The 23,911-nt window shown below is 40.6% G+C and overlaps 1 protein-coding gene across 1 annotated transcript; it reads left to right on the top strand.

The window, feature by feature from the left end:
• The first annotated feature begins 1,166 nt into the window (after positions 1–1,166).
• Positions 1,167–17,141, top strand: LOC121367392 (ADP-ribosyl cyclase/cyclic ADP-ribose hydrolase-like). The gene is made up of 8 exons (XM_041491548.1): positions 1,167–1,352; positions 6,226–6,364; positions 6,652–6,739; positions 7,681–7,823; positions 8,446–8,519; positions 9,970–10,059; positions 11,131–11,217; positions 16,305–17,141. The coding sequence occupies exons 1-8, from the start codon at positions 1,177–1,179 to the stop codon at positions 16,441–16,443; spliced, it is 936 nt and encodes a 311-aa protein (XP_041347482.1). The 5' UTR covers positions 1,167–1,176; the 3' UTR covers positions 16,444–17,141.
• Positions 17,142–23,911: the final 6,770 nt, after the last annotated feature.

Raw genomic sequence — 23,911 nt, 5'->3', positions numbered from 1 at the left:
ATGGTTATTATTATTGTTATTAAAGGGACATTCCTGAGTTTGCTTCAATGTTTAAGATGTTATCGACTAACAGAGACTTTTTAACGGTTGTAATTGCATATCAAATATATTTTTCTGCATAAAATATTAGTGGCTATATATTAAACGTGTTTCTGATCGTTCTAATATTTGTATTAGGTTAAATTTCATTGTATTTCCTAAAATATATTGACATTATTTGAAGACAAAATCCAGTTTGGGCTTCTTACAAATATTAAGACGACCAGAAACGCATTGAATATACAGACACTGATATTCTAAACAAGAAAATATATTTACCATGTAGGCTTAATCGTAGAAATATTTTATTAGTCGGAAACACCTTGCAATGCAGTAAACTCAGGAATGTCTCTTTAACTGGTTTAACGTGTCCATATACCGCTAGGGTTTCGAACACGCCTATCCCGAGTCCGGCCTCCGATAAGATCGGCGGTCTGACTCTGGACTATGCCCATGAAAATAGTTTTTGAAGAGACGTTTGTATTCTAACTGGGTCGAGAAGGAGGACCCGTATTCATAAAACGTACCTAGGTCCACGTATGATATTTATCAAAATACTTCAAGCAGGCTATCATACTTGGACTTTGGTACGTTTATGAATATGGGGGCGGGACGTAACCCAGTGGTAAAGCGCTCGCTTGATGCGCGGTCTGTTTGGGATCGATCCCCGTCGGTTGGCCCATGGGCTATTTCTCGTTCCAGCCAGTGCTATATGAAAGGCCGTGGTATGTGCTACCCTGTTTATGGGATGGTGCATATAAAAGATTCCTTGCTACTAATGGAAAATTGTAGCGGGATTCCTCTCTAAGACTCAACATTATCAAAAGTTTGACATCCAATAGCTGATGATTAATAAATCAATGTGCTCTAGTGGTGTCGTTAAATAAAAACAAACTGTTTATGAATACGGAACCTCGTGAAAGACTAAACACATTTGTGGATTTATCTTGGACAGAAACGTCATCCTCCCCCCCCCCACCCTCTCCCTGATGTCCGACTGGACCCCTCCCCCCCAACCTTAACCACAAACGGGAGGCCCAATAATCCCACTGATATTTACAAATTACACTGGCAATGTAATGCAAGACGCGGAAGACACACATTACATAGCAGACCAGTATTTCACTGAGAGGAAACATGACCGCAAAACTGCTCCCGTTGCTTGTATTATTAACTCTCAGCTACGTTCCCTGCCCTTCCCACGGGCGTTGCCTTGGACCCCTGGGAACCACGCCCAGTATCCGAGATATTGTAAGAGGCAGGTGTGAAATATATCAACAGTTTGTCAATCCAGACGCATTTTGTGATAACAGGTAAGTGCAGTTTGTTAAACTTATTCAAATCGTCACAGGAGCGTACACACGGACTACAATTGCATATTAAATGCATCTGTCAACAAACTATATCAGTGGCTGCATATTAAATGTGTTTCTGATCGTTATAGTCTTTGTACTACATGTAGGTCAAACTTCACTTTATTTCCTAAAATGTATATATGTGTGGAAAATATTTATGATGAAGGACAAAATAGTGTGTAGGCCATTTTCTAATAACGCTTGTCAAAATTACACCGGTAGTGACGACACGCCAGACATTACTGTGCTCTATATTTAGCAACTGAACCGGAAAGTTGGAAAGGCGGGCAAACATTATGCTGGTCGCACATGCCCATAATCTGGACGTAGACGGGGTGGTTGTGTCATCTAGGGAAAAAATGCGGAAATATTGGGATGGCGTCTGCAAAAAAAGAAAGAAAGAACCACTTAAACATTTTCTGGATTAAAACAATCCAACCTTGAAACAGTCATGCATAATCATTCATAAATGGCAATTTTGTTATTCAGATGCGAAAAAATTGCGTCTTAGGCCGTCTATATTCGCATATGATTTTTGTTAAAGTGCTACAAGAGGATTAATATTGAAGGGACATTCCTGAGTTTGCTGCCATTTTTAAGATGCTATCGACTAACAGAGACTTTTTGACGAGTGTAATTACATATTAAATATGTTTTTTCTGCATAAAATATTAGTGGCCGTATATTAAACGTGTTTCTGATCGTTCTAATATTTGTAAAAGGTAAAATTTCATTTTATTTCCTAAGACAAAATCCAGTTTGGGCTTCTTATAAATATTAAGACGACCAGAAACACATTGAATATACAGACACTGATATTCTAAACAAGAAAATATATTTAATACGTAAGTTTAATCGTAGAAATATTTTATTAGTCGGAAACATCTTACCATGCAGCAAACTCAGGAATGTCTCTTTAATGCTCAGTATGGTAATTATTATATAAATTATATTTATTAAATGGATCCCCATAAATCTGAACGAGAAATCCATTATCCGTGGTCGAAACTGTATCTCTACGCAATACAGAGACGAATGGGCATTTGGCAAAATAGTGGTTGATTCCATGTATCTCTATATAATCCACCGTCTATAGGAGGACAGCCACCACCTTGGAGATCCTTTGCTGGACAGTACACCCATGCATTGCTGAAAGAGGACTGCCAGTGACTACCAATAGCCAATGGTGTTGTTGTTGTTTTTTGTTTTTTTTTGCCGGGGTGTCGTTAAACATTCATTCATTCTTTGCCACTCCCACACTAGTTTACTAAATCAAAACTCGCACCGGGCAGTCCTCTTTGGGAGAAATGAAGTTCTGGTGACATGCACTCACGACTCATTGTCAAAACAGGGCTGATATCAGGTGTATCTAGGTCAGAGGAGTAACTAGTTACTCCCATATGTTTAGTTTTCACGGCGAAGTCTGCAATATGCATTATGTGCAAAGGTTTATCATTTGCACCGTGCGACCAGTGCACATGGGTTTACACTTAATGGCCAGTAGAAATCGCATACCGTTGAGCCAGAAGAGAGTTAAAAGTTTGTTTTGTTTAACGACACCACTAGAGCACATTAATTTATTAATTATTGGCTGTTGGATGTCAAACATTTGGTGATTCTGACATAGTCTTAAAGTTAAAGTTTGTTTTGCTCAACGACACCACTAGAGCACATTGATTTATTAATTATTAGCTATTATGTCAGACATTTAGTGTTTGGTTGTTTTGTTTAACGACAACACTAGAGCACATTGAACAATTAATTATCGGCTATTGGATGTGAAACATTTAGTGCTTCTCACATATAGTCTTAGAGCTTCTCACATATAGTCTTAGAGAGGAAACCCGCCACATGTTTCCATTAGTAGCAAAGGATATTTTATATGCAACATCCCACAGGCAAGACAGCAGATACCATCCGAATCCGAACCCAGTACCTACCAGCCTGTAGACCGATGGCCTAACTACGACGCCACCGAGGCCGGTACACTTAATGACCAATACACACCGTTGAGCCAGAAGAAGAAAGTTAAAGTTTATTTTGTTTAACGCTACCACTAGAGCACATTGATTTATTAATTATCGGCTGTTGTCAAACATTTGGTGATTCTGACAGTCTTAGAGTTAAAGTTTGTTTTGTTCAACGACACCACTAGAGCACATTGATTTATAGTTATCAGCTGTTGTATGTCAAACATTTGGTGATTCTGACAGTCTTAGAGTTAAAGTTTGTTTTGTTCAACGACACCACTAGAGCACATTGATTTATTAATTATCGGCTGTTGTCAAACAGTTGGTGATTCTGACATAGTCTTAGAGTTAAAGTTTGTTTTGTTCAACGACACCACTAGAGCACATTGATTTATAGTTATCAGCTGTTGTATGTCAAACATTTGGTGATTCTGACAGTCTTAGAGTTAAAGTTTGTTTTGTTCAACGACACCACTAGAGCACATTGATTTATTAATTATCGGCTATTGTCAAACATTTAGTGATTCTGACATATAGTCTTAAAGTTTGTTTTGCTCAACGACACCACTAGAGCACATTGATTTATAGTTATCAGCTGTTGTATGTCAAACATTTGGTGATTCTGACATAGTCTTAGAGTTAAAGTTTGTTTTGTTCAACGACACCACTAGAGCACATTGATTTATTCATTATCGGCTGTTGTCAAACATTTAATGATTCTGACATATAGTCTTAAAGTTTGTTTTGCTCAACGACACCACTAGAGCACATTTATTTATAGTTAACGGCTGTTGTATGTCAAACAGTTGGTGATTCTGACATATAGTCTTAGAGTTAAAGTTTGTTTTGTTCAACGACACTACTAGAGCACATTGATTTATTAATTATTGGCTGTTTTTTGTCAAACATTTAGTTTTTGGTTGTTTTGTTTAACGACACCACTAGATCACATTTAATAATTTATCATCGGCTATTGGATGTGAAATATTTAGTGATTCTGACATACGTCCCGCCCAGTATACATGGACATACGTGTACGAGGCGGGGGGGGGGGGGGGGGGGGGGGCAACTGCCCCCCCAACCCCCCCCCCCCCCCCCCCCCCCCCCCCCCAAGTGCTTGGGCAAAACCTCAAATTCGGTCAAAATTCATACAAATATTCGGGCGAAATATGCTGACCTGAGACTTTTTTACCATCTATTTCCATCTTTCTACCCTGAAAATCCATGTAAAAATGCATAGTGATTAATTTGTAACTGTTTGGTAGTAAAGCTAATATGAATAAATGTTGCTATCCAGATTCGGGCATTTTTGTTTAATTCGGGCAAGAGCCAGCATAACCCCTTCCCCCTACAAAAATGGGAGCCCGTACGCCTTTGCACATGCAAAATCGGCTTTACACATTTACAAATCACAGACCGTTGCGCTACGACCCGACAGCAGCACTGGGTGGGTCTTTAACTTAAAAAAAACAAAAATATTGTTGTGAAAGGAAATCGTTTAGCAATTACATATCTATCTATCTATCTATCTATCTATCTATCTATCTATCTATCTGTCTATCGATCTGATTGTCTATCGATCTGTCTGTCTGTGTGTCTGTCTATCTATCTATCTACCTACCTAGCTATCTGTCTGTATGTCTGTCTATCTAGATATCTACTCACATACGTACGTACGTACGTATGTATCTTTATTCCTATCTGTCTGTATGTATATCTGTGTTTGACTGACTACCTAACTATATCTATCTAACTATATCTATGTATGTGTATGTTTGTATGTATGTATGTATTTATGTATGTATGTATGTATGTATGTATGTATGTATGTATGTATGTATGTATGTATGTATGTATGTATGTATGTATGTATGTATTGATGTATGTATGTATTGATGTATGAATATCTATATAATATATTGTAAGTATGTTGATGTTGACTGTTACATACACAGATATTAACGCACAGGCGCAGGAAATAATTAAATCCTCTCTGGCCTCACAAATTGTCCCATGCCGTTGCTGGGACTCGAACCTGTGGCACCGAATCGCCCGCAAATTGCAAGACTAACCACGATGCGCTCTGAGCTATCGAGGTATCCGTAAAAAGGATGCTCTTTAACTCAACCACATGCATGGAGCCTACAATCTACGCGGTCGATCCCGCTTACGTACATGAAACAGTGGGCAGACCTGGCACTGGCTAGTATGTATTGATGTATGAATATCTATATAATATATTGTATGTATGCCGAGGTTGACTGTTACATACATAGATATTAACGCACTGGCGCAGGGGATAATTAAATCCTTTCTGGCCTCACAAATTGTCCCATGCCGTTGCTGGGACTCGAACCTGTGGCACCGAATCGCCCGCAAATTGCAAGACTAACCACGATGCGCATCGAGGCATCCATAAAAAGGATGCTCTTTAACTGAACCACATGTATGTATGTATGTATGTATGTATCTAACCCTATCTATCTATCTATCTATCTATCTATCTATCTATCTATCTATCTGTCTATCTATCTGTCTGTCTGTCTGTCTGTCTGTCTGTCTGTCTGTATGTATGTATGTCTGTCTGTCTATCTATCTATCTATCTATCTATCTATTGTTTGTGTATCTGTCTGGGTGTCTGTCTGTCTGTGTGTGTGCACCGAATCGCCCGCAAATTGCAAGACTAACCACGATGCGCATCGAGGCATCTATAAAAAGGATGCTCTTTAACTGAACCACATGCATGTATGTATTGATGTATGTATATATGTATGTATGTATGTATGTATCTAACCCTATCTATCTATATGTCTGTCTGTCTGTCTGTCTGTCTATCGATTAAAATAAAAATTCATTTCAGGAAATCCACAAAACGAAACTGTAGTGAAGTTACTGAGACGTTTATCAAGTCGTTTAGTCACAGAAAACAGTGCAACATCTCGCTAGGTAGTTTTGACAATTTTGTCCGTCTGACGCGGCATGACGTCACTTCCATAAAGGTAATTAATTATAAGTATGCCACAGTGACTCCATTAGTTGAATGACACCTCAAAGAACAAAATATGATATGAAATATGACACAGAAAAACAAAACCCTCTCCCCACGCCCTCCAACAACACCCCACCCACCCACCCCCAAAAAAACAAAACAACAACAACAACAACAAACTGTATCTTAATATATGAAAATAATTATCTTTGTAGTATTTATTTCTTAATTTTAAAGGTGCTTTTTCTTCTTTTCTTTTTATCAATGATGGTTTATTTTTTATATTTCTTCGTTTAGAGATTGTTCTGGACAGGGGTGTACAGTATCGTGCACAAGTACAGCAGGGCCACTTCCCGGATGGTAACTTTGGAAGACACCATGACAGGTAGTAAATCTTCCAGAGACTCGTAAGCTAATTACTTTTGTAGTAGACGTCTTTCTCACTAGTTAAAGTTGCCATCTCGAGTGTATTTAAAAAAAAAAAATTAATAGCTAATAATAGATCAGCTTCAGTAATTTTCGAACCATGAGGCACCATTGTTCGATATAACAACTAAAAGACGTTGTGGCAGGGTACTACGTGTATGTCGTATGCTATGAAGACAGCTGAGACAAACGGTTGATAGTTGTGATATGTACTGTCTTATAACTGGAAGAATACAAGTAAAAGATGTATGGCTTCTCTTAGAAAGGAGCAGCTTATGTAGTGTCAGCAGACTGACTGTCTGTTTCTCTCTCCAACTATCCCCCCCTCTCTCTCTCTCTCTCTCTCTCTCTCCCCCTCCCCCTCTCTCTCTCTATCTCTCTCCCCTTCTCCCTCCCTCTCTCTCTCTCCCCCCTTCTCCCTGCCTCCCCTCCCCCTCCCTCTCTCTCTCTCTCTCTCTCTCTCTCTCTCTCTCTCTCTCTCTCTCTCTCTCACTCTTCTCTTCACCACCTCTCTCCTTCCCTTTGTGTTCCTCTCTCTCTTTTCTCTTCACCCCCTCTCTTTCCCTTTGTCTCTTACATTCTCTCCCTCACTCTCTCCTTTCTCTCCACCCCCTATCTCTCTCCCTTTCTCTTCACCCTCTATCTTTGTCTCTTACATTCTTTCCCTCACCCTTTTTCTCCCTTTCTATCCCCCCCTCTCTCTCTGTCTGTCTCTCTTTCTGTCTTACATTCTTTCCCTCTCACTTTCGCTCCCCTCCCCCTCTCTTTCTCATATACCAAATGTTCATGTTAGACATCAAAATATTAACCATATTTTAAAATATAGTGGTATGTCGTTAGCGAGATATTCCATTCGTTTCGTAGACGTGATTTCTTATACAAAGTGGTCTGTATTGGCAGGTTACCTGATAGACGGTCTGCGGTTCTGCGCCCAGTCTGACGATCCCGGGATGATTTTCGGGTCTGACTGTCCGGGCTTCAGCGACACGTCATCATGTCCGTGGAACGCAGAGTACTCCTTCTGGGCCAGCGCGTCGAAAAATGTACACATATTGGTGTCGTAAATATATACAGACTGACTGACTGACAGACAGACACACACACAGATATACAGACACATATAGACATACACAAACAAACACATATATACACACACACACAGAGAGAGAGAGAGAGAGAGAGAGAGAGAGAGAGAGAGAGAGAGAGAGAGAGAGAGAGAGAGAGAGAGAGAGAGAGAGAGGAGAGACAGAGAGACAGACAGAGAGACTGACAGAGAGTATAATGAACAAACCCGTATGTCAAGGGCAGGGGTTTAACGTTAACCTTCGTAAAAGTAACTTTTTCCAGTGTATACTTGTAGTTGAGACACTGATGGGGGGGGGGGGGGGGGGGGGGGGCTCAATCAATTCTTCTTTTCTTCCCCACCATCTTTTATATTGACCTGTGGCCAAAATGACTTATAGTCAATGTGGTGCTCCCACCTCTTCTCCAGCCGCTCCAAATTTGGATGGCCCCAATATAAAATACTGCCTACGCCAATGACTCGGTGGAGGGAATAAGCGACGATGAGTACCCTGTGTAGACAAAGCTGTGAAAATGTTTCTAAATACATGTATATAATGTATGTAACAGATGTTTGAAGAGTTTTCACCTTTTTCTTCTCAGTTCGCCTGTGAAGCCAGAGGTGAAGCCTCGCTGATGATAAACGCGTCACGAAGTCCGGCATTCATAGCAAATTCGTACGTACGACGCCCTGCTTTATATCTCGTAGTATGGAAACTAGTATATTATAGTTTTGTCATAATTTAACTTATACAGTAATAAATAAATAGCATTTTAAATATGACTCACTACAGAAACGTACAATGAATTTACTATATATATCACCACAACCACCACCATAATAATATTATGACTACTACTACTACTACTACCACTACTACTACTACTACCACTACTACTACTGCTATTTCTACTACTTCAACAACAACATCAACAACTACTACTACTACTATTTGTACTACTACTACTACTTCTACTACTTGTACTACTACTACTACTAATGCTACTACTTATATTACTACTACTACTACTATACTACTACTACTACTACTACTGCTATTAATACTACTACTACCACTACTACTACTGCTACTACCACTACCACTACTACTACTATTACTACTACTATTACTACTTCTACTACTATCACTACTACTACTACTACTACTATTACTACTACTATTACTACTACTACTACTATTACTACTACTACTATTACTACTACTTCTACTACTACTATTACTACTACTACTACTACTACTATTACTACTACTACTATTACTACTGCTACTATTACTACTACTACTAGTAATAATAATAATAATATGTACACTACTACTACTACTACTACCACTACTATTACTACTACTACTACTACTATTACTATTACTACTATTACTACTACTACTATTACTACTACTACTACTATTACTACTACTATTACTACTATTACTACTACTACTATTACTATTACTACTACTACTATTACTGCTACTTCTACTACTACTATTACTACTACTACTACTACTACTACTACTACTACTATTACTACTACTACTACTATTACTACTACTACTACTATTACTACTACTACTATTACTACTACTACTAGTAATAATAATAATATGTACACTACAACTACTACTACTACTATTACTACAACTACTACTACTATTACTACTACTACTACTATTACTACTACTACTATTACTACTAATACTATTATTACTACTACTACTATTACTACTACTACTAGTAATAATAATAATATGTACACTACAACTACTACTACTACTATTACTACTACTACTATTACTACTACTACTAGAAATACTAATAATATGTACACTACTACTACTACTACTATTACTACTACTTCTACTACTACTATTACTACTACTACTACTAGTAATAATAATAATATGTACACTACTGCTACTACTACTACTACTGCTGCTGCTACTACTACTACTACTACTAGTAATAATAATAATAATAATAATAATAATAATACAACGTACACTACTACTACTACTACTACTACTACTACTACTACTACTACTACTACTACTACTACTACTACTACTACTACTACTACTACTACTACTACTGTTTATCATTTGACAGATTTTTTGCTACCTGGGAAGTTCCGAACCTGAGTTCCTCATTGTCGAAGTTGAACATCCTGATGGTGACGATACCCGGAGAAGACAAGAAGTACGTACCTGTTATGTAGTTTACCCGTCTCATTGTCGACGTTTGTATAGTAGTCATGAAATACAGATTTTTAAAGCTTTTATCTCGATTGCAGTTTTATTACTTATCCATTTAGAAAAAGATCATCATTAGTTTTCTTACTTTCGTCAATTTTGCAGTGCTAGCAAATATACGTCATCTATGTCAACAACAACCCCCAACCACCCACACCAAAAAATAAAAAAATAAAAAATAAAACCACCAGAAAAACCCACAACAAAACAACAAGAAACAAGAACAAACAAACAAACAACAAACAAAACAAACAAAAGACCTATCCTCAACCGCCCAAAACAATGACAACAACAAACAAACAAACAAACAAACAAACATCAAAAGAAGGAAACACACCAAAGCTGGCACGGTAGTCTTATCGAACTAAAATATCACATTTCTAGGCTAGCTCTGGTGGTGATTGGAATTATGTATTAAAACTTAAAACGCTGCACAAATCCACTTTATTTTCCCCCACAGAATATCACTAATTACATTAATTTTTTTCGCCAAAGTGAAATAAAATTTGCCAATTGTTTTTAAAATTGGCAGTTGGCGAATTTTGCGAGTGCCAGAGCTAGCCCCACCGATTCGTACACGTATAGTATTCAGTCAGACAACTGCTCACCCTCCCCTCCCCCGAACCTCCCAACCTCGCCCCCATTAAATACGGCCCTGTAACCTGATTCATTTCTTTGAGAGGGGGCGGGACGTAACCCAGTGGTAAAGTGCCCGCTCGATGCTCGGTCGGTCTAGGATCGATCCCCGTCGGTGGGCCCATTGGGCTATTTCTCGTTCCAGCCAGTGCACCACGACTGGTATATCAAAGGCCGTGGTATGTACTACCCTGTCTGTGGGATGGTGCATATAAAAGATCCCATTGCTGCTAATTGAAAAGAGTAGCCCATAAAGTGGCGACAGCGGGTTTCCTTTCTCAATATCTGTGTGGTCTTTAACCATATGTCTGATGCCATATAACCGTAAATAAAATGTGTTGAGTGCGTCGTTAAATAAAACATTTTCCTTCTTTTCTTTCAGAGAGACGTGCGGCAGTGATTCCATACTTGCTCTGAAATCTCTACTGACAGACAAAAACATCACATCGAGCTGTACAGACGAACCGACGTACGTACATGCAGTTTTAGAATACTCATTGAGATAATCAGGGGTGGAACGTAGCCCAGTGGTAAAATGCTAGCTTGACTCGCGGTCAGTCTGGGATTGATCCCCGTCGGTGGGCCCATTGGGCTAGTTCTCGTCACAGTCAGCAATCTAATTAAAATTAGCTCCACTATTACATGTGCATCTAACAGCAGCACGTTGGAGCTCATGTCCAGTTGACCTTTCATTCGACCAATCAAAACCTTACTTGCAAAATCATGCCAGTGATTTGAAAAGAATTTGAAAACATTCGGGATTATGCCGAGGGTATACGAAATGATTCGGCTGAAACTAATTTCAATATAAAATTTTATATAAAATTCGTTTCAAGACAGAAAAAAACCCGTGATGGTATAGCCATAAAATCTGTTTATGCTAGTATACAATTGCACTTTCCCCCCTGTTTTTTCAATGTTGAAATAGACCAACAAGTTCGCCTATTGCATAAATAGTCTCGACCGATATTTTTAGAATTTGTATGCTCCCGAATAACGTTAGAAAAGGCGAAGTGTAATTGGTTGATATTTAAATTGTTATTTATAGATGAAATGTCACCTGGACATGGGAGTCCATGCAATGCTGTTAGATCTACTGGTGAGACCCAGTAGAGCTAATTTTAATCAGATTGCACAGTCAGTGCACCACGACTGGTATATCAAAGGCTGTGCTATGTGCTATCCTGTCTGTGGGATGGTGCATATAAAAGATCCCTTGCTACTAATGGAAAAATGTAGCGGGTTTCCTCTCTATGACCGTGTCAAAATGATCATATCTTTGACATCCAGTAGCTGATGATTAATAAATCAATGTGCTCCAGTGGTATTAAACAAAACATTTTCAATTTTAACTTTTATTTTCGTGCTTATATTCAATTACGCTTCAAGCACGCTGTCCTGGGCACACACCTCAGCTGTCTGGGCTGTCTGTCCAGGACAGTGGGTTAGTTGTCCGTTGGTTAGTCGTTAATGAGAGAGAAGAGGGCGTAGTGATCTTACACCTACCCATTGAGCCCTTAGGAACTCGCTCTGGGTTGGAGCTGATACCTGGCTGCGAACCCTGTACCTACCAGTCTGTAGTCAGATGGCTTAATCACTGCGCCACCGAAGCAAAACACCGAAGCAAAACAAACTTCTTTCATTGAATTAATCGGGTACATGGGAGGTAATTCTTTTAGTCACAATTAATTCAGTGGTCAGAGTTGTGGAACTTGACTAAGCGTACGCTACCAATGCATCCGACACAAGTTTGTACAAGTCGATGTGTTCCCCAATCTCATTTTAACCAGAATGATGTTTTTTTCATCATTATGATTCGTAAATCGACCGAGCTGTACTTTTAGTCCGTATGATTATTTCTGGAATTTTCCCCAACCATAAGCGTACGTGTGCTGGAACAAATTCTCAAATACGTGCAAAATAATAGATATTCGGGCAAAATTACCTGGGCCCCGTTCCACGAAGCGATCTTAGCCCTAAGATCAACTTAAATGCATAGGGTAGTTATGCGCCTACGGTAATCTTAGGGCTAAGATCGCTTCGTGGAACGGGGCCCTGGGGCTTAATTCACAAAGCTCTCTTAGGTTGTGCTAGACAACAAAGCATCCTCTTTGCAAGTCTTTTAGCATTGCAGTGCGAGATCGCAAAGTTGCGAGAGTTTAGTGAATTAGCCCCTGGCATGCAACCTATTAACCATGTATATCCATAATTCTAACCACTATATTAGTTGTAAAAGAAAGAAATGTTTTATTTAACGACGCACTCAACACATTTTATTTACGGCTATATGGCGTCAGACATATGGTTAAGGACCACACAGATATTGAAGGAGGAAACCCGCTGTCGCCACTTCAGGAGCTACTCTTTTCGATTGGCAGCAAGGGATCTTTTATATGCACCATCCCATAGACAGGATAGCACATACCACGGCCTTTGATGTACCAGTCGTGGTGCACTGGCTGGAGCGAGACTATATTAGTTGTAATCCATGGATAATGAGGTGCGGGACGTAGCCCAGTGGTAAAGCGCTCGCTTGATGCGCGGTCGGTTTGGGATCGATCCCCGTCGGTGGGCCCATTGGGCTATTTCTCGTCACAGCCAGTGCACCACGACTGGTATATCAACGGCCGTGGTATGTACTATCCTGTCTGTGGGATAGTACATATAAAAGATCCCTTGCTACTAATGGAAACATGTAGCGGGTTTCCTCTCTATGACTCAAAAATAACCATATGTTTGACACCCAATAGCCGATGATTAATAAATCAATGTGCTCTAGTGGTGTCGTTAAACAAAACAAACGTTTTCATTGAGATAATCGGGTACATGGGAGATAATTATTTTAGTCACAATTAATTCAGTAGTCAGAGTTTTGGAACTTGACTAATCCCCAATCTCATTAAATTCAGCTCTGCTGGACCCATATTCACAAAAAGGTGTCAATTTACGTCTACGACTAGCACTTACGTCTGCCGTAGATTTACGTTTACGTGCAAGAAGCACCTTATTCTCAAAGACGGTCGTAAATGTAAACGTAACTTAGTTGGACATAAAGCTACGATTTAACACTCTCACTGGAGTAATTAATAAAAACACATTAGAAACGATGGCTACCGGGTAAATAACAAATGCGCAAAACGCAATTTTGTTTGTCGTCTGCTAACAATAACATCGCGAACAGTGGAAGCATGGCTTTTTAGTATTGGTGGGGCTCCGCGTTTTGGCACGAACTTGAGGACATTTCTTAAAAAGGAAAAGATAACTCAGGAGGAAAATTTGGCCGAGTCGAAAACATCCGTTCGATCACCAACAAAAATATGTTCAATCCGTGGGAGTTCGCCATCGCAACTGCTTCATTTATTGGAAATGCTTCCAGTTTCCGTAAATAATAGTAAATAACGGCGATCGTGCTTGATTTATTATATGTACACAACTTACGTGCAGCGTTAGTTGCAACCTGAGGCACTCTTATATTTACGTCCAACTTTACACGTAACTTACGTTTTCGTTGTTTCGTGAATAGCTCTTCAGTCGTAGATTTACGTTTACGTGTAAAACTAGGCTTACGATGTATTGTGAATATGGATCCAGGACCCATATTCACAAAAAGGTGTAAATTTATGTCTACGACTAGCACTTACGTCTGCCGTAGATTTACGTTTACGTGCAAGAAGCACCTTATTCTCAGAGACGGTCGTAAATGTAAACGTCACTTAGTTGGACGTAAATCTACGATTTAACACTCTCATCGGAGAAATTAAAAAGAAAACCCATTAGAAACGATGGCTACCGGGTAAATAACAAATGCGCAAAACTCAATTTCGTTTGTCGTCTGCTAACAATAACATCGCGAACGGCGAACCATGACATTTTGGTATTGGTGAGGATCCGCGTTTTGGTACGAACTTGAGGACATTTCTTAAAAAGGAAAAGATAACTCAGGAGAAATTGGCCGAGTGGAAAACATCCGTTCGATCACCAACAAAAATATGTTAAATCCGCGGGCGTTCGCCATCGCAAACTGCTTCATTTATTGGAAATGCTGCCAGTTTCCGTAAATAATAGTAAATAACGGCGATCGTGCTTGATTTATTATATGTATACGACTTACGTGCAGCGTTAGTTGTAACCGGAGGTACTCTTATATTTACGTCCAACTTTACACGTAACTTACGTTTTCGTTGTTTCGTGAATAGCTCTTCAGTTGTAGATTTACGTTTACGTGTAAAACTAGGCTTACGATGTTTTGTGAATATGGATCCTGGTCTTTAGAGCTGATTTTAATCAGATTCATTGATGTTTGTCCATCATTATGATTCGTAAATCGACCGAGATGTACTTGTAGTCCGTATGATGACCGGCCTAATTCACAAAGCTCTCTTAGGTTCTGCTAGACAACAAAGCATCCTCTTTGCAAGTAGTTTAGCATTGCACTGCGAGATCGCAAAGTTGCGAGCGTTTAGTGAATTAGGCCCCAGGCTCCGTATTCATAAACGTACTAAATCAATGTATGATATTTATCGACATACTTAAAGTATTTATATAAGTATCATACTTTGACTTGAATACGTTTATGAATACGGAACCTGGCATGTAGGGCCTCCACCAGTCCAAACTATTGGACTCGGAGTACTCGAGGGTCAAACTCGACCCGGACCCGAGTACCCGACACTTACTACTAGATCTATGATAATGAAACTAAAGAATAAAGTAAAATATATGCATCTTAATTTCAGCGCAGAACATGAATCCGAAATCATGCTATTGAATTTCATTTAAAAACCAGCTGATGCATTCAGTATTGTGACGGATGGATGGCCAGATTGAAAAGAGAAACTACTACATGATCATTTGATTATTGTGTAACTTGTATTACTGGTTAGTTACTGCTGAAGTTAATGTTCTACATTGTCTCATTTGTACGGGTACTCGAGTCTTGTGAACAGACTCGAGTCTTGCCAGACTCGACCCGTGATCGAGTACTCGAGTACTCGTGGAGACCCTACAGGCATGCAACCTATTAACGATGTATATCCATTATTCTAATCACTATATTAGTTGTAATCCATTTAAAACGTGATGTGCAGTGGTTCGATTGGAACTCTATACTGCTGTCTGGTAATAATGGAAGTATAAATAGCCCATACGCCTTTTTCCTAAACTGAAAGAAAGAAATGTTTTATTTAACGACGCACTCAACACATTTTATATACGATTATATGGCGTCAAACATATGGTTAAGGACCACACAGATATTGAGAGAGGAAACCCGCTGTCGCCACTTCATGGGCTACTCTTTTTCAATTAGCAGCAAGGGATCTTTTGTATGCACCATCCCACAGACAGGGTAGTACATACCACGACCTTTCATATACCAGTTGTGTTGCACTGGCTGGAACAAGAAATAGCCCAATGGGCCCACCGACGGGGATCGATCACACACCGACCGCGCATCAAGCGAGCGCCTTACCACTGGGCTACGACCAGACCCTTTTCCTAAACTAATTAATGTATACATGTTGATAACTGAATTTTCATATAATTATTTATTTACAGAGATGTCTTGTCGGTTCTGTGTTTGGATCACCTGGAGAAGGAAGTATGCAGACGACTACTAGTAATTACGTCATCACAATCGTCCAATCAACTGTCGTCTTGCATCATCTTTATATCAATACTAGCGTTACTTATGTAGAAATCAGTGTCTTCATGATGGTAGGCAAAGACGTTATAGCCGGAAGGTAGTGATGAAAGCTATGCCATTGCCGGCACGGTGGAGCGGGGGTGGGGTTTGCAGTGCCGGATTAATAAGGGGGAAAAGGGGCAATTGCCCCTGGACCCCTGCCAAAGGGGCCCCCCAGACTAAGGACATCCTTTTAAAAAAAATCTAATAATTATAAAATTAGTTTCATTAAATTACATGACAAATAAAAAAATGAATTTTATTTGTCATGTAATTTAATTTTTATGTTGAGGGCCCCCGAATCTAAAGTGCCCAGGGCCCCTGCCTCGGGGCCCCCCGAGGTCTAAATCCGACCCTGGGGGTTTGGGTGGGGAGTGGGGGCCCTAGCCCCCTAAATAATTCTGAATCAAAAACATTATTGGTTGTAAATCTTAAGGCAGATATGAATTTCCCTTATAGAATGCAGGAAATTGCTTTTCAGGACATCTAGTTTTAAAAATGTTACGGGAAAGCATACCCTCGAACCCCCTAGAAATTTTGCTTTGCGCTCTCGATCCCAGTCAGCCCGCGAAAGTACTTGTTTCCGCCCATCTTCATAAATCAAGGCTAATATTCGTTCCTCGTATTCAGCCTTGATACATGTCAAGAAATCGTGCCACAAAATGCTTCAATTTCATTGGATGCGATAAGATCTGATTGCAACGAATCGCAACGCTCCTTATAGATTTCCTTGTTATTGTAAACAAAGATGGCAGCGTCAGCGGCCGGCGGTTAATTTTTGATATTGCTTTCATGATTGTCACATGTTACCGATGCTGTGATTGGTCAGCGATGTCATCGTGTAAGGGACATAATCGGTGTTACAAATTTTCTTCCAATAGAGGGCGCTAGTAGTGGATATCAGTAATCTTGACTACATGTATCAAGGCTGAATACGAGGAACGAATATTAGCCTTGATTTATGAAGATGGTTTCCGCCGTGCCTGCATAGCTCACTGTAATTCAAGATTTAAACTGATTTAAAAGTCGATTAAAAGTTGGTGCATAATGAATGCAAGAGTTTTCATGATTAAAAAAGGTTATTAAAAGATAGGGTGTTTTTTTTATGTCCCATTAATCAGGCAATTCAGTGGAGGATCCAGAAAATCCATTTAGGGGAGGGGCAGTGACATGATGTGGAATGCCAAGGGAACTTTGGGGGAGGAGGTTTGAAGGGGTATCGTAAAAAAAATGAAAATATATAATAAAATTATAACTATTGCAAAATATTAAGGGGGGGGGGTCCGCCCCCCCCCCCCCCCCCCCCCAGATCCGCCTCTGCAATTGTTACAAAAATTAAACGTTTGTTTTGAAAAAAATTAATGTTTTCCAGTTAACCAGAGAATACATAAACAATATATTTCTTTCTATTTTTGACAACCCCTGATGCATTCAGTATTGTGACGGATGGATGGCCAGATTGAAAAGAGAAACTACTACATGATCATTTGATTATTGTGTAACTTGTATTACTGGTTAGTTACTGCTGAAGTTAATGTTCTACATTGTCTCATTTGTACGGGTACTCGAGTCTTGTGAACAGACTCGAGTCTTGCCAGACTCGACCCGTGATCGAGTACTCGAGTACTCGTGGAGACCCTACAGGCATGCAACCTATTAACGATGTATATCCATTATTCTAATCACTATATTAGTTGTAATCCATTTAAAACGTGATGTGCAGTGGTTCGATTGGAACTCTATACTGCTGTCTGGTAATAATGGAAGTATAAATAGCCCATACGCCTTTTTCCTAAACTGAAAGAAAGAAATGTTTTATTTAACGACGCACTCAACACATTTTATATACGATTATATGGCGTCAAACATATGGTTAAGGACCACACAGATATTGAGAGAGGAAACCCGCTGTCGCCACTTCATGGGCTACTCTTTTTCAATTAGCAGCAAGGGATCTTTTGTATGCACCATCCCACAGACAGGGTAGTACATACCACGACCTTTCATATACCAGTTGTGTTGCACTGGCTGGAACAAGAAATAGCCCAATGGGCCCACCGACGGGGATCGATCACACACCGACCGCGCATCAAGCGAGCGCCTTACCACTGGGCTACGACCAGACCCTTTTCCTAAACTAATTAATGTATACATGTTGATAACTGAATTTTCATATAATTATTTATTTACAGAGATGTCTTGTCGGTTCTGTGTTTGGATCACCTGGAGAAGGAAGTATGCAGACGACTACTAGTAATTACGTCATCACAATCGTCCAATCAACTGTCGTCTTGCATCATCTTTATATCAAAAAAATACTAGCGTTACTTATGTAGAAATCAGTGTCTTCATGATCGTAGGCAAAGACGTTATAGCCGGAAGGTAGTGATGAAAGCTATGCCATTGCCGGCACGGTGGAGCGGGGGTGGGGTTTGCAGTGCCGGATTAATAAGGGGGAAAAGGGGCAATTGCCCCTGGACCCCTGCCAAAGGGGCCCCCCAGACTAAGGACATCCTTTTTAAAAAAATCTAATAATTATAAAATTAGTTTCATTAAATTACATGACAAATAAAAAAATGAATTTTATTTGTCATGTAATTTAATTTTTATGTTGAGGGCCCCCGAATCTAAAGTGCCCAAGGCCCCTGCCTCGGGGCCCCCCGAGGTCTAAATCCGACCCTGGGGGTTTGGGTGGGGAGTGGGGGCCCTAGCCCCCTAAATAATTCTGAATCAAAAACATTATTGGTTGTAAATCTTAAGGCAGATATGAATTTCCCTTATAGAATGCAGGAAATTGCTTTTCAGGACATCTAGTTTTAAAAATGTTACGGGAAAGCATACCCTCGAACCCCCTAGAAATTTTGCTTTGCGCTCTCGATCCCAGTCAGCCCGCGAAAGTACTTGTTTCCGCCCATCTTTGTTTTGAAAAAAATTAATGTTTTCCAGTTAACCAGAGAATACATAAACAATATATTTCTTTCTATTTTTGACAACCCCTGATGCATTCAGTATTGTGACGGATGGATGGCTAGATTGAAAAGAGAAACTACTACATGATCATTTGATTATTGTGTAACTTGTATTACTGGTTAGTTACTGCTGAAGTTAATGTTCTACATTGTCTCATTTGTACGGGTACTCGAGTCTTGTGAACAGACTCGAGTCTTGCCAGACTCGACCCGTGATCGAGTACTCGAGTACTCGTGGAGACCCTACAGGCATGCAACCTATTAACGATGTATATCCATTATTCTAATCACTATATTAGTTGTAATCCATTTAAAACGCGATGTGCAGTGGTTCGATTGGAACTCTATACTGCTGTCTGGTAATAATGGAAGTATAAATAGCCCATAAGCCTTTTTCCTAAACTGAAAGAAAGAAATGTTTTATTTAACGACGCACCCAACACATTTTATATACGATTATATGGCGTCAAACATGGTTAAGGACCACACAGATATTGAGAGAGGAAACCCGCTGTCGCCACTTCATGGGCTACTCTTTTCGATTAGCAGCAATGGATATTTTATATGCACCATCCCATAGACAGGATAGCACATACCACGGCCTTTGATATACCAGTCGTGGTGCACTGGCTGGAATGAGAAATAGCCCAATGGGCCCACCGACGGGGATCGATCCCGGACCGCTTGCTCATCATGCTAACGCTTTACCAATGGGCTACATCCCGCCCCCTATGTCGAGGAGTCCGGAAGGTTTGAACATTGATTCTTATCTAGTAGTATTATTAGTACTGTTTCTTAGGTTTATTAGCCAGACATGAAGCTAAACAGATGCTATATAAACAAGATTTTCCCGACTTTTCGAGTTTTTGTTTTAAATATTAGGTAGTGGGGATGGGACGTAGGCCTGTGGCAAAGTGTTCGTCTGATGCGTGGTCGGTCTAGGATCGACCTCTATCGCTGGGCCAGTTATGATATTTCTCGTTCCAGCCAATGCACCACAACGTGTATATCAAAGGCTGTGGTATGTGCTATCCTGTCTGTGAGAACGTGGGTATAAAAGATGTCTTGCTACTAATGGAAAAATGTAGCGGGTTTTCTAAGACTATACGTCAAAATTACCAAATGTTTGACGTCCAATAGCCGATGATTAATAAATCTATGTGCTCTAGTGGTGTTGTTAAACAATTAAGCGAGAGTGAATTTTATAGATGAGTGTCATATACTAGTAGTAACTCCAGGACCGTCTTAAGAATATTTCAGGCCCCCGGGTAAAGCGATATACTGGGGTCCCTACCCCCACCCTTAATGTTTATTTTTCAAATTGAATTTCGGGGCCCCTAAAATCGCAGGGCCCCTGTACAACTGTCCAGTGTGCCCATACGATAAGACGACACTGTAAACTTCCGTGTTCACCAGCGATACATGACTGGTTATTAATGACTGTGGTAAGTGCTGCCTTGTCTTTCTCCGAGGAACAATGCGGTTAATAGTCATTCCATCTTATTCTCCATACGTTGCTTTTCATGTAATGTCGTATATGCTGTCCAGGCCCTGCACCCGAAATATCCATAGCTACTATTGTAAAATAACAACCTGTTCCACAACATAAAGTTAAAAGTTTGTTTTGTTTAACGACACCACTAGAGAACATTGATTTATTAATCGTCGGCTATTGGTTGTCAAACGTGATACATTTTGACATATAGTCTTAGAGACGAAACCCGCTATATTTTTCCATTAGTAGCAAGGGATATTTTACATGCACAATCCCACAGACAGGATGGCACATACCACAGCCTTTGGTGTACCAGTCGTGTGAGGGGTGTGACGTAGGCCAGTGGTATAGCGCTCGCTTGATGCGCGGTGGGTTTGGGACAAATGTAGCGGGTTTCCCGGTGTTAGAATTGTCAAATGTTTGACATCCAACAGGCGATGATTAATTAATCAATGTGCTCCAGTGGTGTCGTTAAACAAAACAAACTGTAACCAGTCGTGGCGCACTGGCTAGAGCGAGAAATAGCACCGACGCGGGATCAATCCTAGACCGACCGCGCATAAGGCGGGCACTTTACCAGTGGGCTACATTTTTCATCCTCTCATCCTCTACACCAAATCCCACAATTACCATTTCTAATAGCCAGAGGCGGATCTAGGGGGGTGGGTGGGGTGAGACTAAATTTTGCGACAATTTTATTATATATTAATTTTTACCCCCCTCTAAACCTCCCCCAAAGATCCCTTGGCATTCCCGGCTCATGTCATTCCTCCTCCCCCCCCCCCTCCCAAATGGATTTCCTGGATCCGCCACTGGTAGCCGTTCTATAAAAGAGTGCTGAAGAGACGTTAAACACACGTAGGCTATATTTCCTTCCTTTCATCGTCATTAAACAACGCGTTGAGGCTGAGGGCAGGCGGGGGGGGGGGGGGGGGGGGGGGGGAGAGGTAGGGGGAGTATTTAAACATACATTCCGTTCTTTTTTCTTCTGGTTTTTTTTTTACATTTGAGTCTACATTATTACAATTTCACAATATGCGACATTTTTTTCTTTTCTTTTCCCGACAATACAGTTCCACACCACAATAAGCAGATAACGCTTTTATTTTGTCCACCGCGGATCCCAGTATTCGATTATCCTCAAGCACGGTAACTCTCTTTATGCTTGTATAGCACGATGCCGCTGTGAATACGTCTACATTTGCATGTTTCTTCCACTGCCCTGTCAATATAGCCATGGGCATTACCATCAACTGTCTGTGTTTGAATGACATGCGTGTCGAATTGTTCAATACCTGCTCAGACAACCGGTGGTTATTGTAATGTTGTCTATACTGAATTCGCAAGTTTCGACCGGCCTCGGTGGCGTCGTGACAGGCCATCGGTTTACAGGCTGGTAGGTACTGGGTTCGGATCCCAGTCGAGGCATGGGATTTATAATCCAGATACCGACTCCAAACCTTGAGTGAGTGCTCCGCAAGGCTCAATAGGTAGGTGTAAACAACTTGCACCGACCAGTGATCCATAACTGGTTCAACAAAGGCCATGGTTTGTGCTATCCTGCCTGTGGGAAGCGCAAATAAAAGATCCCTTGCTGCTAATCGGAAGAGTAGCCCATGTAGTGGCGACAGCGGGTTTCCTCTCAAAATCTGTGTGGTCCTTAACCATATGTCTGACGCCATATAACCGTAAATAAAATGTGTTGAGTGCGTCGTTAAATAAAACATTTCTTTCTTTCGCAAGTTTCATTTCATTTCATCTTATTTTCGTACTTCTATCCAATTAAGGTTCATACACGCTGTCTTGGGCACACACCTCAGCTATCTGGACGGTGGGTTAGTTGTTAGCTGTTAGTCAGAGAGAAGAGGGTGTAGTGGTCTTACACCTACCCACCGAGTCGTTAAAACTCGCTCTGGGTGGGAGCCTGTACCGGGCTGCGAACCTAGTACCTACCAGTCTTATATCCGATGGATTAACCACGACGCCGGTCATCAAGGTAACGTCTCCGGTATTCATGGGTCATAGGATCGATTCCCCTCGATGAATCCATTGGTTTATTCTCTGGTTTAACAAAATTCATGTGTGTACTGTCAGTGTGATAGTGCGAATGAAAGATCCCTTGTAGTTAATCGAAAGGAGTAGCCAGTGATTGCGTGGCGACAACGGATTTCCACTCTGTGGTTCATAACCCTACGTCAGATATAACTGTAATTAAAATGTTGAGAGAGTCGTTAAATAAAACATTTTGTTTTTCGTTTTGTTTCCATTAGACACAAATAAGGTCCATTTTCAAGGTGCGGGTCTCGGTACGTGGATAAGTTCAAGTTTGTTTTGTTTTACGACATCACATTAATCAATCATCGGCTTTTGGATGTCAAACATTTGGGATATCTTTCATATGCACCATCCCACAGACAGGATAGCACATACCACGGCCTTTGATATACCAGTCGTGGTGCACTGGCTGGAACGAGAAATAGTCCAATGGTCCCACCGACGGGGATCGAACCTGGACCGACCGCGCACCTGGCGAGGGCTTTGCCACTGGGCCACGACCGACCCTCGCTAAAAAAACGGCAGCATGCATCAGAAAATCAATAGCAATGATTTCACGAGCTCGTTTTATGCGTACCGCATCCACGTCGGAAGGTGCCAATCCAGGGGGAGGGTGCTGGTTCCAAGAAAACCCTCGATATCATACATGTTATTGTATTTTGGAAAACTGTCAGTGTCCTTATCTGACGCTGCACCACCACCACCCTGCCCTGAAAAAACCCCAAACAAAACAAAACTGCAACCGCGCCCGCGCCATACCAAAATCCACTCACATGGAATACGACTCTAAATGTCGTTCAAAGCCTGTGTACAGGGATTCCGTAAGGTGGACACACACGATTATTTTCTAATTCCCTCACTCGTCAAACTGTACGCATCACCAAGTCGTCGTTGAAGGCATTTATTGATCTGCTGTGGCTCTTCACGCGATTCCGCCTGCCCGCTCTACTGGCGGGAAAAA

The sequence above is a fragment of the Gigantopelta aegis genome, chromosome 1, assembly GCF_016097555.1.
Source record: "Gigantopelta aegis isolate Gae_Host chromosome 1, Gae_host_genome, whole genome shotgun sequence".
NCBI lineage: Eukaryota > Metazoa > Mollusca > Gastropoda > Neomphalida > Peltospiridae > Gigantopelta > Gigantopelta aegis.
The sequence above is the reverse complement of the archived record's forward strand: the minus strand, read 5'-3'. Positions and strand labels throughout refer to the sequence as shown.

What these genes read in the sequence shown, in the direction of transcription:
- LOC121367392 (XM_041491548.1), top strand. Translation starts at nt 1,177, where the DNA reads ATGACCGCAAAACTGCTCCCGTTGCTTGTATTATTAACTCTCAGCTAC. An exon ending in GGGCCAGCGCGTCGAAAAAT is followed by an intron (nt 7,824 to 8,445) that starts GTACACATATTG and finishes TTTTCTTCTCAG; the next exon opens with TTCGCCTGTGAAGCCAGAGG. An exon ending in AGCTGTACAGACGAACCGAC is followed by an intron (nt 11,218 to 16,304) that starts GTACGTACATGC and finishes ATTTATTTACAG; the next exon opens with AGATGTCTTGTCGGTTCTGT.